Here is a 17580-nt window from a genome sequence, read left to right as displayed (position 1 = left end):
ATGACAATGGTGTTTCTTTCTGTTCTGTTTATCAAGATTAGCTTGGGGCTAGGTAACTAAACAGGCTAACTAACCCCAACCTAACCACAATGATTTCCCTCATGTAGACACAGGTTATGGCAGGCGTCGCAGGACCTCACCGTAACCACCTTTCCTAACATAGGCAAACCCCAAGTGACTCTGTTGCCCAGAGAGCATTTAGGGTAAAATATGGGTCATTTCTGAGGTCTCCTCCCCTAATGATTTTACTGAAAGGCCAAAAGCTAAAAAGGAAAAAGATAAGTAGGGCTAATTTCTGTCCCTCTTCCCCCAAGCTAATTGATTATTCCTCAGGCAAGGCTTACAAAATATCTAGAAAAACTGAAAAGCCAAAAGTCATATGCTCAGGAAACATGTGGCTTCATCCTTTTTAGTGTCCTAATTGTCTGTAGCTTCCTCATCCCTTGGAGGAGGGAGCCTCTTCATTCTGAGTCAGACAAATTTAAGTAGGCTCCCCAAACCAGGTTTTTCCCTCAGGAGTATTTCAACTGCATTGTTTAGTCATCCTGACTCTCTTGGCCTGGGAACAGTAGTTTGAGGAAGCCAAACAAGCCCCTGCAAGCAAATAGTTTCCCACCGGCAGCAAAAAATAGTTAGATTTTTCCCTCAGTGCTGCTGTAGATGAAGTAAATAGGTCTGAATGGAAACAGTCTTCCAACAGCAGATGCCTTAATAGGCAAATCCTGATACTGTAGAAGATCTAAAAGGAGAACCAACCAATAGTTTAGATGCCTGAAATTGACACGAGAGTGACTGTGGAAATGAAGGAGACCATCATTCCAGCGGAGGCTGATTTCTCCCCCAACAAAAAAATAAAACTGAAAATCAAAGCCTAACAGAGAAGAAATTACAAAGCAAATTTAGGATTTGTGCAATCATTCACTTCAGATTTAAAGAGCAAGCGTTCAGGCCTTACTGACTCTGATTTCCCATAGTCCCCATCCTTTATGGAAGATGCAGTCATAAATGTAACTTTTTTTCTCTTCGATTAATGGCAACCAAAGCAGTGGTGTTGTAGTAACAGTAGAGATGGACTAAGGAGGTGTGTTTTGGTTCTGGACTAGATTTAGGCAAAGTTTCTGGACTGGGGCTAACAGGTTGGTGGTTTTGGATTATATGGTGCTAAAATCTTCCAGATTTATTTTTGTGAGATTATAGTTGGACCTAAATTGGAACCAGAAGATGGGACCTTCCCAGTGCTGGATTTGACCAAATGGGTGTGCATGAATGGATACTTTTTTCTTTAGTGGCAGATTTATAACTGGTGGTTATCTTAGTGGTCAATACATCTGGTGCACACTCCATGCTGAATCCTGAGCCTTATCTGGTATTCTATGTTCCATACAGAAAAAAGTTGTGTTAAATACCATAAGGAAATTCATGAATAAGAAAAGTTCAGGTCTTGGGAAATAATCTATCCTTAACTTACGTCCTGATCCCAAGCACCAGAAAGAAGTGGTTGTGTACTCTAGCTAGAGGTTATGTGGATATTAAAATTTTATATACAGGGTACTGAACACTTGAGAAAATCAATTGTCTTATTTCCTAAATTTCCATCTTGGATACGGGAAAGAAGGCATGCAAATAAATGTTCACTACATGTATCGATAGCTGTGTTAAAGAGAAAAGCCAAAAGACTAGTAGCCTCAAAGAACCTTCAAGCGCATTCCACAGATGCAGCCAAAACAACTTGGTTAGAAGAGGCTTGCAAGTCAGCAGGAGAAATCTGTAAATCAGCAGTCTGGTCCATTTTTCATCCTTTTACAAAGCAATAGAAGATGGGTTTCCAGACATCTGCTCTCACATAATTAGTCACAAGGTTATTTCACCCTTTGGTACCCCAGTAACTCATGCTGCTCTTCCTTAGTCTACTTAGCTCATAACACTTTTCTAATATTTTCGGTCACTGCTGGCTGCTTCCTAAGAATGTGATGGATAAGTGGATATGCAGCTCAGTAGAGAGAAATCTAATCTTATCTGTCATTTCCTCTCTTCTAAAAGTAGTCCACTTATCTGACATCCTATCACCCTTTTGTGTTGATATGTCTGAGTATATTTTTTACATCCCTACTTACCAATTCATCAAAACTCTCTCTGAGGATAAGTCTGTAGGATATATTTCTGCTGTGCATTTACTATAAATAATTTTGTAATGGTTCTTACATAAAATTGATATTAGTTACCATAGTTTTGGGAAAACTCTCTGGGAAATTAATGGGCAGGCCCTTTTCTCTTCTGCTGTCCTTGACTGACAGCTCTAGCTGCCTCTGTCTCTGAAGTCAGCAGATCCATCCCACACATTCATGCCTATGTCAGAGAAGAGAAATTGATAAGTTGTATCCCATCGCACCTATCTTTATGGAATTCTTTTAAAAGTTCTCCCCAAAAGGATAAATTGGCAATATTAATACTACTTTCTAAAAATTTTCTTCTTTTAATAAAATAGTATCTGTTTTTAGTATTGGTGTTTTCCAAATAATGAGTGCAATTATGAGAGAGAGAGAGAAACAGAAATTATCTATATTTTTTGTACTTATACCACCACTTTTTACTAAGATATAAAGTTGAACAGAATAGTGTACTAGCTGTATTAAGTACAATTCCAGTGCATGCGCCTTTTTGTTCCCATTCATTATCGGAGACCAAAATAAGAAAGCTAGACTTTGTATTCAGAGATCTAAAGTGGGGAATGAACAGTGGAATTTGATTGCTATTAAGTCACAGCCCTATGTCAGGGTTAGGGTGATCTGATTGCACCAGCAAGGCATCAGGGTGAGACCAAGCCTTGTAGAGCTCCCGAGTAGTACAGTTAGTGCAGCACCTTTGGGTGATCGGCCTTAGTCTAGCCCAGGTGCGAGCAGCCACATTGCAAAGCCAAACCTGAGTTACTGCGTCCTCACTGATGGTGCATTCCCCTCTGTGTGTCACTAGACTTCTGGGGGCATTTTCCATGGTTCTTTGTGCTGCAGTAAACTGAGTTGCTTTGATTTTTTTCCTGGTGAGTTGTAGGATAACTTGTCTCTCCTTCTGGGTACTTTGGGGTGAGAGAGGGAGGAAATTGTGGGAGAGCATTGGAGGACTATCAGCAATTGAAAGGGTTAGCCTATGTCCTCACTACAAAGTGGGTGAGTTACCAGCCTGAGTGAAAGTGGTACCTGAGCTCTAGCCTGTATCCCCAGCAGGGCCAGCCACCCTGTGTCTGAAGTACAACCAAACTCTGGTGAGATGTTTTTGTTTGTGGACAAGAGGGGGTTGGGGAAACAACATAGTAAGAGCCTGCATTAATTCTACAGTGAAGACACCCTTAAAAAGTATTCAAAGTGTGCTCCCCATCTTACCTGACTGGTTTTGCTAGCCTGTGCAGAGAGGTTGGAGGGCTATGGTCCTACCTTCTCCCGTCTTCCAGGCTAGCGCTGACAGTGGCACTAGCTCTGTGGAACCCTTGTTCTTCCTGAGAGACAGGACTCCTCCCATGCCAGTCACACACTTTTTGTAGCTTCCACAAAATAGTGTGCATTTAATTTCTCAGCAATGGAATGGTGAATTAAACAACAATCAATCCTCCCCCATTAAAATTCAACAATGTTTATTCAAAATCTAGAGACGATTCCACAAAAGGCTTTAAATAATTTTAAACCAGTCATGTTGTAGTCCTGGATTTTCTTGATACTGTCCCTTGACATTAAAATGCCTTATGTCGAATTTATAGAATATCTGTGGATGTTATTAGTGTCTCCTCCATGCAGCCAATCCAATCATTCATAAGTTGCATGCCTTGTTGTCTAGATGAGAATCCGTTTCTGTCTGCCCGGTTAAATGTTTGCTGGCTTAGCTTTTTCTTTGGCCTTAGATACAGTAAAATAGCTTACAGGCTAGAACAATAATGGTTGTGATTGCTGATTATGATGGCACTAGTTTGTGGAAACTGTTCCAATGTACTGTACATAGTAATCAGCCAGATACATGATAGCTCCAGAAAGTAGAACTCTGGTCAACTTGAAATAATCTAAAACAGTTCACTTTTGCACAAAGCCTGTGCTTAATTAATGTATGTGTCAGTGGATTGTTTCTCAAATTCCTTTAGATGACCACCACCATCTTCTCAGGTATAAACCTATTTCTCCAGAGGTTCATAATTAACTTTGTTCGCATGACCTAACCATTTATAAATCTGTCCAGATATAACTTCCCATTTGTGGGATGAATGAAGGTATGATTTAGGCTCCGATTCAAAGTCTATTAAAATCATTAGGAGTCTTTCAATTGATTTCAGTAGGCTTTGGATCAGACTATTTATATAACTCTACAATAACTAAATAGATATTTCCTATATTGTGCAACAGAGGGTTGGTTTACATAAAAACTTACACTAAAATAAAAGGCGTGAATTCAGACTGATTTAGGGCTGGTCTATACAGACAATTGTAGTGGTTTAAATATAAAGGGGTGTGTGTTAATTCTGATTCAACTAGTGTAACTTAGTGTGGATGCTGATCTATTCATTTAAACTTGGTTTATATTGTGTAATTTAAGTTGGTAAATTTACATGCAGAAACTAAATCAGTATAAATGTATTTAACTAATTTTAAACCTATATCCAGACATGAAAGTTACACCAATTTAACTAAATTGATTTAAGATAAATTAATGTGTAGGCAAGTTGACAATAATCAATTTTAGGATACTGGTTTAGTTTAATTGATGCAAAGGTTCTTTATGTGGAAATATATAAAGTATAAAGGAAATGTTGATAACCAAGCATTAGCCTTTGAGTATGTACTCATATTAAATCCTTTCCCCTCATTGAACAGGTGAAAATAATAAGAGCTATCTCTGTATCTTTAACCTTTAAGTTGCCTTTCTTGGCAAAAGCCTTTGGGGTCAACTATAAAAGCATATGGAGAATATATCCAGATCAAAAGCTTTAGTTGCAGAGTGTAAGAAATAGATACACTTGAGAAAAGGGTGGTCGTCTTTTGTTTGCTATGTTGAGAAACAGTCCATTGACATGGAGTTTTCTAGGTTTAGAAAGCAGCTGCATCCTATCACATTGTTTATAAGCATTGTCATTTCTGCTATGATACAGAAAGTCAGGCTCCAGGACTGGATATTCTATTCCTGAAGCTGCCTTTAGGATTTTCATGTAACATAATCAGATAGTTATATGTAAAAAAAAAAAATAGCACCAGGCCCATAAAATACATTAAAAAGATACTATATGTGAAATTGATAGTTTGGAAATTAAAAACACTGTTGCCAAAAGCATCTGTTTCTGCCACAGAAAAAACAGCAATGGATGAAGGGTGCTTCCTCTTCTCCCTACTCGTTCCCAAAATTAGGAAAGACAAATATAATGTCAGTGTTTGTCCTGTTAAATGTAGACAGCCCTTGGCCAATTGCCATGATGACAACATATAACAACATATATGGTACATTCAAGATTTTAATAGTGAATCCATTCTAGGCAGGCAACACTTCTAGTATGTAACTGACCAGAGTAGAGAAGCCATTTGTTCAGAATAACAAGTTTATTTAAGCCAGTCACAATTACCTTGTGACTTCTGTACTGTAGGAAAGCCAGGAACTATCTTGTTTACTGAAATTTTAAATTAAGTTATGTGGGGAACTTGTTGAACTTTCAGAAGTTGATTAAGAAGTCTGACTCATCTTTGTCTTTTCTTTCAGCTTGCAGCTGTGTCTGACGTTTTTGTGGAAAATTATGTCCCTGGGAAACTGGCTGAAATGGGCCTGGGGTACGAAGACATTAACAAGATTGCTCCTCACATTGTGTACTGTTCAATAACAGGTATTTTAACTTTGTAGACTTGTGCAAAGGCTCATAATTTCATGTATTCTTTCCAAAATTCTGCAGCAGAAGGCATGCCATTTTATACAAACCTTCCTAGTTCGTTTATGCTCATTCAGATTAATGGAGTGATATTTCTGGAGACTGACATTTTCTATGTATCTAGAAAATAGGTGTAGGGAAAATAGCAGTTGGCAACCATGCAAACTGCTTTACGATAACTTGCTTGATATAGGCATGCTTATAGTGGATCAGACCTGTGGTCCATCAAGTCCGGTATCCTGTCTCTGGCAGTGGCAGTACCAGAGGGAGGCTGCAAGGCACCCCACAATAGTCAGATGTGGAATAATAGTCTATCCCACATAAAGCTCTCATTCGTATATCTAATAGTTAGGAATTGGTTTAAATCCTGAACCATGTGGTTTTATATTCTTCACAGCCTTCTGTCGTGAGTTTGGGGTTGAGATGAGAGGCACTTACTACTGCTATTTGACCTTGAACTTTAATTTGGCAAGTTATAGTCTTTATCCTGATTTTATAGTATTAATTGGAGTTTGTAAAGAGAATTGTCTTAGGATATAATTCTTAATGTATTAATTTTTTAAAATGCAGAAATACCACCCTAGGCCCCGATCCTGCAAACATTTGTGTGTATGCTCACCTTTATTTATGTGAATAGTTCAATGTTCCACACGTGTAAGTGTTTGCAGGATCAGGGCCTGAGGTGTAATTTAAAAAATTTACAATATTAAAAGGTGTTACATTAAAAAACCAGGCCTAATATGGTAAGGTCAACACTTGATAGCTAAAGGTTCTTTAGATCTGCTATGTATACTCTGATGTTTAGAGTTATGGTAGAAATGAGATTTCTGCTTTAAATTCCTATTTTAAATAAATTATAACTTAAACAAACATACTGTTCAGAATGTACTTTTAACAACTTCGCTCAATCCAGAAGGAAAACAAATCACGAAAACACATTTAGCCATTTTTGAATTTTCTGACTGTACAAATTAGTTATTCATCTCTGAAGAATTTTTTTTACATATATGCACTTATATAATTAGAAACAAATACCTCTTTTTAAACTTCATGCTTAACATGCATAAAGAAATGTGGTTTTGAAATAAAGACAGAGATGTTTGGAAATAGTGTACGGTGTATATTCAATAAATTATTTTATTTTAGAAAGTGCATCTACATCGGGGGGCCAACCTGAGCCTGAGAAGGAGCCAGACTTTAACAATGTACATTGCCAAAGAGCCACAGTCATACATCAGCAGCCCCCCATCAGCTCACCCAGAGCCTCCCACCCACCGGCAGCCCCTTCAATCAGTGCCTCCCCCTCCCTTCCCTGCACCTCCCAATCAGCTGTTTTGCAGCATCCAGGAGGCTCTGGGAGGGGGGGAAGAGTGAGGGCATGGCAGGCTCAGGAGTGGGGGCGGGAAGGGGTGGAGTGGGGGCAGGGCCTGTGGCAGAGCCAGGGTTGAGCAGTGAGCACCTCACGGCACTTTGGAAAGTTGGTGCCTGTAGCTCCAGCTCCGGAGTCGGTGCCTATACAAGGAGCTGCATATTAACTTCTGAACAGCCGCATGTGGCTCCGGAGCCACAGGTTGGCCACTCCTGATCTACATGAATTTATAGAGCGGGGGCTGAGGTGACCTTTTGACATATTATACTGCATTTTCATCAATGACCTGAATTTTAGGAGTGCTGAGCATCCATGTCTCCCATTGAAGTGTATGCAAAGTGAATATATATTTCCCAGTTCTGGTTTTTCATAACATGTTCCGATGTCCAAAATGTCTCTTGAGACACCTGAACTGTCCCCCTTTTTTGTTTCATCACTCAAAACGCTTGGATTTTTTTATAACTACAAAATGTTTTTTCAAGAATTATGGCTATCCTGAGTAGAATTTGCATTGTGTTTACTGAGACAGACAAGTGAAATGAACATCAGGGGAGAAGAGCAGGTTTTGGAGTGAAGATATGTCAATTGATTGTCTCTACAATCAATGCTGTTCTTTTGTTCAAAGTAAATGTTAATAACACTTGTTCACTGTTTAATTATAAACTAGTTCAGACCCTAAGTTACTGGGGGGGGGGGAAATCCTGCAGTCCAAGAAATATCCAGAAGCTGGCAGTGTTGATACCAGCACACATTTTTAAAAAGAAGTGTACTTTAGCTTTGTGTGACTACTTCAGGTCCCTAAATAGTGTTGCCACAATAGTACCCAGTTTTGGAGTTTGCAAGTATGCTCACCCCAAGACTATGGGCTCATTGGAAAATTTCAGCTGAAACATTTTTAACAGGAAATTGGGTTTCTGATGAAACAATTTTTTCACAGAAAGTTTCTGCTTCCTTTGGAAAGTTTTTGTCAAAAAATGGAATGTCCCAAAAACCCAAATATTTTGGCGGAAATAAAAGTTTTTGGTACTTGTATTTCTGTTGAATTTTTTTCCCTGTTAAATTTAGACAAAAATTAAAATTTACCTTTTCATCAAAATTTTCCGTTGAAGAAAATAAGTTTTTTTTAACCAGCTCTACTATGGAATTCTCAGTCCCTTCGAAAATGAGATTCATAGTTTCCAGAGGTGACATTTGGGGCGGGGGCAGGCGGGAGGAGGAAGCAGGGTCACATTCCCCCCCTCTACCCCCCTGCCCCGGATTTGCTGCTTGGCTTGGACTGAGCATGCTCGGTAACACACCTGAAGCCGGCTGCCTTCACAGTTCCCCCACTATTGGCAGGCACAGGTCACCTCTGATAGTTTCTAAATAGTCTGCATATTTTACTTAGATCGACACTATTTTCCTACCACAGTAACTGTCTTAATCTTTTCTACTTATCTCCTGTGCAGTGGATTAAAACATTTTGAAGCCACTAGTAAAACAAACTCAGTGATGTACCTGGGTGGTAGGATTTTTGGCTTCAGCCCCAAGCGCCACCATTAACACCAGCCCTGGCAACCCCATTAAAATGGTGTCGCGACCCACTCTGGGGTCCTGACCCACAGTTTGAGAACCGCTGTCTTAGAGAAACCACCAGTCTGGCTTGTAACTGAACTGCTGTAGAATATGCACCTCAGAGTGAAAACTATTATGAAAAAAATTTCTCAGTATATTGCTGTATTACACTTAAGTAGAAATCAAAAACTAAGGAAAAGTTATTCTGCTGTAACAGGTTTCTCTCTTCTTATAAACATGTGACAAAGGTCTTATCTAGACTAGGAAAAAATGCACTTCTATTTAGGACTTTCAAAGTTGTTTAGGGATCCCTTTTTGATAGGGTTTTGTCCATAGTGAACAGACCTTGGATCTTTTTGTTTACGTGCTCTCATGTCTTTGGTTTAGTCTCCTGCACCCCTGATAGGTGCAAGTGTGTTGAATGAGACCCATGTTCCAAGATGTTTAAGTGAGGAAAATGTGTATTTCCATGCCTGTAGCATGATGTGTTGTTTGACTTAGCTTTTTAGTTTCAAACTTGGATTGTTTTGCCATCCTCCAAGGAGGATTCTAATCATGCCAAGCTTGATCATTTTTGGAGTGATGAAGGTCTAAACAACATTGGTCTGCACATCTGCAAGAGGACATTTTCTATGAGTTTTCTTAAGGATCCTAGGATGCTGGTGGTGCTTTGAGCAACTTTAGCTGAAAGTGTCCTTAACTGGGTAAGGCCCTGTAAGGTAATCATTTTGCCAATGCTTTTTCTCTTAAAAAAATAAAAAAATTAGTGCAAGGACTTAATGTTAAATCCACATTAAAATTTAGAAATTGTAAGAACATAAGAACAACATTGGTCTGCATATCTGCAAGAGGTCATGCTCTGTCCCTTGTCACGCCCTCGGACATACTAAACTGTAAAGGGTGGATCCTTCAACTTGTTGAACATGGAGCCCAGTTGCAGTCAACCAGTTGCAGTCAACTGCATTGGGCACAGGAGTCCACCTGTATGCTGGAAGTTGCAGAATTGGGGCCTTAGGATCTTGTATATTGCTGACAAAGTTCTGTTAGATCCCTGAGAACTCAGAACTGTTTCAAGTGGAGAGAGAGATAACATGGTAATCTCCTAGATTTGTGTGTTTATAAAATGCTGGAGATTTGGAAAGAGCCTGGGTTGAGGAAGATCAAAAGATAAGATATTCTTCAAATGAATGGAGTCTTGGTGGTCCAAAATATAGAAAGGCAGCCTGTCCCTTTAATCCACCAAACTTGGATAATGTTTGAGACAAATTCAGTGAAAACAGTGATTGTGTAAATGGGAGAGATGCTGGGATTTCACCTATTATGTAACATCCAGACCAGAGCTCTAAATGGCAGATTATTCCCCATTTGCTTTCTGGTTTGTGACTGACATGAAGGATAATTGATGTATGATATACCATGAGTTCTTCTTCGAGTGCTTGCTCATATCCATTCCATTAGGTGTGTGCGCGCCGCGTGCACGATCGTCGGAAGATTTTCTACCCTAGCAACACCGGCGGGTCGGCTGTGGAGCCCCCTAGAGTGGCGCCTTCATGGCGCTGAATATATACCCCAGCCGACCCGGCGCCCCCTCAGTTCCTTCTTACCGCCCCTGACGGTCGTTGGAACTGTGGAGCGCGGCATAGCTGTTCTCCACTCTCCCTAGCTTAGTTAGTTATTCGCAGTTATAGTTATAGTTCTGGTGTTTATAGTTAAATAGTTTTTAAAAGTTGTTCTAGTTGTTCTAGTAGTTCAGGGGATTAAGGGGGTCGTCTCCCCCTTTCTCCCCCGGCCGCGGGGCCGGGCTCATGCCCAACGCTCCCGGCTTCAAGCAGTGCGCCTCCTGCGCTAAGCCTATGCCCACGAGCAACCCACACGACTCCTGTCTGAAGTGCCTGGGAGAGTCCCATCAAACAGATAAGTGCAAGATCTGTAAGGCCTTCAGACCAAGGACCAAGAAGGAGCGGGACTTTCGGCTCCGGCAACTCCTGATGGAGGCGGCACTTAGTCCGGACGCTCCCCCTACAAGTCAGGCCCCGGCACCTAGCGCCTCGGTGCGCAGTGCCCCGGCGGCACCGGCCATGCCGACCACGCGAATGGCGTCGGACAAGCCTCCCCGGCACCGGACCTCCTCGACGCTGGTCATTATCCCCGGGGCATAAAAAAGCCCATAAGAAGGGGACCTCCGTGCCGAAGACGCCGGCTCCCCCAGTGCCGGGGGTAGAGCCGAGTCCGCCGGTGGAGCACCGAAAACAGGTGCCTCCAGCACCGTCGACTCCGGCGCCGAGGCCGTTGAGTCCGGTGCAGATAGCGTCCCCACCGAGACCGGCGGTGATACAGTGCCTCCCGTTGACTCCAGAGACCTTCGCGGCGGCGAGAGACTTAATAGCTCTCACGGAGCCAGCACCGCCTCAACCACCGGCACCGACGGCACCGTTGACTCGCCCGGTCCAGTCGAGGGGGAAACCTGCCTTGATGCGCCCTCCATCGCAAGGACTGGACCCTCGGCACCGGTCCAGGTCCCGAAGCAGGTCCCCACGCCGCTCGCAGTCCCGGCGCCGAATATCACCTCGGCACCGGTCGTACTTGCGGCCAAGATCTTTGTCGCGGCACCGCTCTACGTCTCGGCACCGCTATGATCGGCGGCACCGATCAACGTCGAGACGTAGTTCTCGGCACCGCTACGGTCGACGCTCGACGTCGAGAGGCCGCTCCCGGCACCGGGCATACTCCAGGTCCTCGTCGAGGTCCAGATCCGGCTCCCGGCACCGACGAGGTCATCGGCACCGATCGCGGTCCCGGCACCGTTCGCCGGCACCGCGTAGAGATAGATCATCTCTGGACCGGCACCGTGCGGCACCGCAGCCCACGGGAATCATTTCGACTCTCTCGGCACCGCCATGGCCATCGAGATCGGTGTCTCGCTCCTCGGAGGACCTATCGAGATCGGCATACCCCCCTCAAGGGCAAGCCGAGGAACAGGACTTGGGCCATTGGCAGGAGATAACAGAGGACCATTCTCATGGCCCATCTCACTGGTCGTTTTGGACCCCGTGGGCGTACCATCAGGAGCAAGGGGCTCCAATACCTTCGACCTCTCGCTCGGGTCACTCTGTTAGAAGGGCCCCGGAGTCCACCATCTCTCGGCCGCCGCCAGGGGGCATGGAGGCTTCCGTGTCCACACCACCTGACGCCCTGGACCCAAGTGCAGGTGATGCTCCGGCCCAGGAGCAGGGAGACCAGGACCCTCCCTTGGATCCTGTACCACCGGAGGCATCTTCCTCTTCCTCTCCGGATGAGGCAGTGGCGGGCACATCATGCACAGGTCCACCTCCAATAGATCTTCGGGCTCACCAGGATCTCCTGCGTAGGATGGCCCGTAATATGGACCTGCAGACAGAGGAGATAGTGGAGGTGCAGGACCCTATCGTGAATATCCTCGGAGCGGATGCCCCATCGAGGGTGGCGTTACCCCTGATCCGCACGATACAAGCCAATGCAGCTACGATATGGCAAACTCCTGCCTCTATCCCACCCACAGCGAGAGGGGTGGAAAGGAAATACTTTGTTCCATCCAAAGACTACGGGTACTTGTATACCCACCCCCAACCGTGTTCACTGGTGGTGGCATCAGTGAACGCAAGGGAGCGCCACGGTCAGCAGGCTGCAGCGCCTAAATCGAAGGAGGCGAAGCGCCTCGATTTGTTCGGCCGTAAAGTTTACTCAGCCGGAGGACTGCAACTTAGAGCGGCGAACCAGCAGGCGCTCCTGAGCCGCTACAACTTTAACTCCTGGAACTCTATGGGGAAGTTCAAGGAGTTGGTTCCCCAAGAGTCCAGGGAGGAGTTTGGAGCCATGGTAGAGGAGGGTAAGAAGGTAGCTCGGACCTCCTTACAGGCCTCCTTAGACATAGCGGACTCTGCTGCGAGAACCCTGGCATCAGGTATCGCTATGCGGAGGATCTCCTGGCTCCAAGTTTCGGGTCTACCTCAGGAACTGCAGCAAACCCTGCAGGATCTGCCCTTCGAAGGACAAGGGTTGTTTTCAGAAAAGACGGACTCTCGCCTGCAGAGCCTCAAGGACTCCAGGACAATCATGCGTTCCCTGGGGATGCATGTTGTGGGCCCTCAGCGCAGGCCATTTAGGCCGCAGCCTCAGCGCTTCTACCCCCCCCCCCCCCGCCTCGTCACAGACAGGACTCGGCCCGGAGGCGAGGGCGAGGTGGTAGAAGAAGGTGGACCGGCCCTCAACCCGGCCAGAACCAGGGGCCACCTAGACCACCTTCAGGCCCCAGGCAGAACTTTTGAAGGTGCGGTCGAGGACGGCGCCCCAGTCATCCCCCAGGATCCAGCCCCCTCCTTTCGAGATCGCCTTTCCCATTTCCACCGTGCTTGGTCCCTTATAACTTCGGACCGTTGGGTCCTTCGCACGGTGGACAGGGGATACGCTATCCAGTTTTCTTCAATCCCCCCCCCTCCCCCCCTTCCCTGTCCCTCTTCAGGGACCCTTCTCATGAGCAACTTCTTATACAGGAAGTTTCTACGCTCCTTGCTATGGGGGCCATAGAGGAGGTTCCAGTGGAGTTAAAGGGCAGGGGATTTTATTCCCGGTACTTCCTCATTCCCAAGTCCAAAGGAGGTCTGCGACCCATCTTGGACTTGCGCGGACTCAACAAATTCGTAGTAAAGTTGAAGTTCCGCATGGTTTCTTTGGGGGCCATTATCCCTTCCCTCGATCCTGGAGACTGGTTCGCCGCCCTCGACATGAAAGACGCATACTTTCACATCGCAATTTACCCACCTCACAGACGCTTCCTGCGATTTGTGGTGAACGCGGTGCACTACCAATTTGCAGTCCTTCCCTTCGGCCTATCCTCGGCCCCAAGAGTGTTCACGAAATGTATGGCTGTCGTGGCAGCGTACCTTCGTCGGCAGGAGATACAGGTGTTCCCGTACCTAGACGACTGGCTGGTACGCGGTCGCACCAAAGAGCAAGTTCAAGCTCACGTCCACATAATAGTGCACACATTCAACGAGTTGGGCATCCTACTCAACAAGGACAAATCCACTCTAGAACCTACCCAGAGAATAGAATTCATCGGCGCAGTTCTAGACTCCAGACGTGCACAAGCCATCCTGCCAGACAACTGCTTTGGCACCATCACGAGCCTCATTCAAGGGCTCCAGGCCTTCCCAACTACCACGGTGAGGTCGTGCCTTACCCTGCTGGGTCACATGGCTTCCTGCACGTACGTAACCAGGCATGCCAGACTTCGGCTTCGCCCACTCCAGACCTGGGTGTCGTCAATATACCGCCCACATCGGGACAGCCTGAACATGGTGGTCACGGTCCCGAACTCGGTCCTGACCTCCCTCACCTGGTGGCTAGATCACAATGTGGTCTGCGAGGGGATGCCATTTCACGCCCCACAACCCTCTCTGCACCTGGTCACAGACGCTTCATCTCTGGGTTGGGGCGCCCATCTCAACGAACACCATACCCAGGGCCTGTGGACTGCACCCCAGCTAGCCCTGCACATCAATGTTCGGGAACTGATGGCGGTGTGCCTGGCGTGCCAGGCATTTCTCAACCTCCTATGTGGCCACTGTGTGTTAGTTCTCATCGACAACACCACGGCCATGTTTTACATCAACAAGCAAGGAGGAGCACGTTCGTCAATTCTGTGCCAAGAGGCCATTCGCCTGTGGGACTTCTGCATCGCCCACTCAATCCATCTCACGGCATCGTTCCTCCCTGGAGTCCAGAACACTTTAGCGGACCGACTCAGCAGGTCCTTCCAAACGCACGAGTGGTCTATCCGTCCGGACATCATACATTCCGTCTTCCAGAAGTGGGGGTTTCCCCAGATAGACCTGTTTGCATCTCGAGACAACAGGAAGTGCCACGTGTTCTGCTCCCTGCAAGGTCGAGCTCCGGGCTCCCTCTCGGATGCGTTTCTCCTTCCCTGGAAAGATCACCTGTTTTATGCCTTTCCTCCGTTTCCTCTGGTCCACAAGGTACTGCTCAAATTGCGCAGAGACCAGGCACGGGTAATTCTGGTCGCTCCAGCGTGGCCGAGACAACATTGGTACACCACACTGTTGGAACTCTCGGTTCAGACACCGATTCCGCTTCCATTATGTCCGGATCTCAGCTCTCAGGACCACGGCCGGCTGCGTCACCCCGACCTACAATCACTCCACCTCACGGCGTGGCTGCTCCATGGTTCACCCAGGCAGAGCAGCAGTGCTCGCACTCTGTCCAACAGATTCTGCTGAGCAGTAGGAAGCCCTCAACACGGACCACGGACCTGGCCAAGTGGAAGCGGTTCTCCTGTTGGTGCGAACAACGAGCCACGCCCCCGTTGCAGGCACCTATTCCTCTCATTCTGGAATATCTCCTCGCCCTAAAACAGCAAGGGTTGGCGATATCTTCAGTTAGAGTCCACCTGGCCGCTATATCGGCCTTTCACCCAGGGGAACTCGCGTCCTCGGTATTCTCTAACCCGATGGTCGTTAGATTCCTCAAGGGCTTAGACCGGATGTACCCACAACAACGTCAGCCCGTTCCGACGTGGGACCTCAACCTGGTTCTCTCCAAGCTCACAGGTCCCCCATTCGAGCCACTGGCCACCTGTTCACTTCTGTACCTATCCTGGAAGACAGCCTTCCTCGTAGCCATCACCTCAGCAAGGCGCGTTTCTGAACTCAGGGCGCTTACATCTGAGCCCCCTTACACAGTTTTTCATAAGGATAAAGTGCAGCTTCGTCCACATCCTGCCTTTCTCCCTAAGGTGGTTTCTCCTTTTAATATCAACCAGGATATATTTCTCCCGGTTTTTCATCCTAAACCACATGCCACTCGCCAGGATCAACGTTTGCATTCCCTGGACGTACGCAGGGCCCTGGCCTTCTATATTGACCGCACAAAGCACTTTAGAAAGACGATGCAGCTCTTCGTTGCAGTGGCCGACCGAATGAAAGGCTCACCGGTCTCCTCACAACGCCTATCCTCCTGGATTACGTCTTGCATCCGGACTTGCTATGACCTGGCAGGTGTCTCTGCACCGCACCTCACCGCTCACTCCACGAGGGCCCAAGCTTCCTCGACTGCTTTCCTGGCACATGTTCCGATCCAGGACATTTGTAGAGCGGCGGTTTGGTCATCAATCCACACATTTACAGCTCACTATGCACTAGTGCAGCAGTCCAGAGACGATGCTGCTTTCGGATCAGCGGTTTTGCACACAGCAATGTCTCACTCCGACCCCTCCACCTAAGTTGGGCTTGGGAGTCACCTAATGGAATGGATATGAGCAAGCACTCGAAGAAGAAAAGACGGTTACTCACCGTTGTAACTGTTGTTCTTCGAGATGTGTTGCTCATATCCATTCCAAACCCGCCTCCCGTCCCCACTGTCGGAGTAGCCGGCAAGAAGGGACTGAGGTGGCGCCGGGTCGGCTGGGGTATATATTCAGCGCCATGAAGGCGCCACTCTAGGGGGCTCCACAGCCGACCCGCCGGTGTTGCTAGGGTAGAAAATCTTCCGACGATCGTGCACGCGGCGCGCACACACCTAATGGAATGGATATGAGCAACACATCTCGAAGAACAACAGTTACAACGGTGAGTAACCGTCTTTTATGTTACAGCCCCAGATGCCCTGTGTGAACTTGGGTAAGTTGGTGCCTCAGTTCCCCCTCTGTATGACGGAGATAACTGCTGAGGATAAATACATTTCCCTTCCAGGGAAGGTGCTGGTGCTCAGCCAGCTGGTCCTGTCCAGGCTCTGAGACTAGTGCCTCCCCCTGAGCCTGCCCACAGGAAACCTGGCCAGCCTCCATAAAAATATCCTGGAGTTTTTCTGGCCAGGACATCACTGGTTTGATGCTGGTGTCCTGAGCCTCCCCTTGTGGGTGGGCGGACAGGGCCTGGTCTACATCTGCAGCTAGGTCCATGCTTTTCACTTCCAGGTTCTGCAGAGACTCCTTTACAGTGCAGGTAGCCTGGCACCTGTCTTCCTCCGCCAACTCTGAGAGCTCCAACATGACCAGCAGTTCTATTATCTTCACCCAAGAGGTCTCACCTGCTGGTTTTTTATCAGGATCTGGAATCTAGTGGCTGCTGAGGGGGGACCTCTGCATGGAACTGCTACTACACAGCTTCCATCTTCGCATGCAGGTGGTGGAGTCCTCCTTGGTGTATCGGAGGTTGTACCTGGCTGGTACCACCAGACTTGGAGACCTCCTGGACTATGATCAGAAGGACTAGGGTGGAGCACACATGGGGCTGTCCACTATGCATATGCTCCAGGAGGTGAGGGCAGCCTTACCTCCTGCTCCCCTCCATTACCTTCTCCTGGAGTAATGGATGGCCATCTTGGCCAGTGCCAGCAAGAGGTTGATGGTGAGGTACTGCAACTTTGTGGGGTCAAGGATGGAATGTGCTAGAATCAGAAGCTGCAGGGAAAAGTACACAACTCTTGTGGGAGGCTGATCCTTGTCCACCCCTCACCCACGGCCTTCCAGAACTTGTCATCTGGCCCTCCTCACCCTGCTATTCTCCAACCTCCCACCTGAGTCAGCTGAATGACGACATGCCGGTCTGCTTCTGAGCTGCACCCAGAAAACATTTACATATTCATGTTTCATACCATCCACTTCCTTGCACTTGTGTCTTGCCCTGACACTGTGGTGGGTCCTGTGCCTACCATTGGAGGGCAAAGAACCACGGTGGGCCAGTCTGTACTCTGCTGTGATTCCATGGCCTGCCAG

The 17580-nt window shown here is 46.8% G+C and overlaps 1 protein-coding gene across 3 annotated transcripts in view; it reads left to right on the top strand.

Annotated features, from left to right (window-relative positions):
* Positions 1 to 17580, top strand: part of SUGCT (succinyl-CoA:glutarate-CoA transferase) — a 483356-nt gene that overhangs the window by 13928 nt on the left and 451848 nt on the right. For all 3 annotated transcript variants that reach the window (XM_054019420.1, XM_054019419.1, XM_054019421.1), the window contains exon 6: positions 5725 to 5845. In XM_054019420.1, coding sequence (XP_053875395.1) covers positions 5725 to 5845 — 121 coding nt within the window. The remainder of the gene's footprint in view (positions 1 to 5724; positions 5846 to 17580) is intronic.

This window comes from Malaclemys terrapin, chromosome 2 (assembly GCF_027887155.1).
Source record: "Malaclemys terrapin pileata isolate rMalTer1 chromosome 2, rMalTer1.hap1, whole genome shotgun sequence".
NCBI classification, from domain to species: domain Eukaryota; kingdom Metazoa; phylum Chordata; order Testudines; family Emydidae; genus Malaclemys; species Malaclemys terrapin.
Note: the sequence above shows the minus strand (reverse complement) of the source record. Positions and strands in the feature narration are given on the sequence as shown.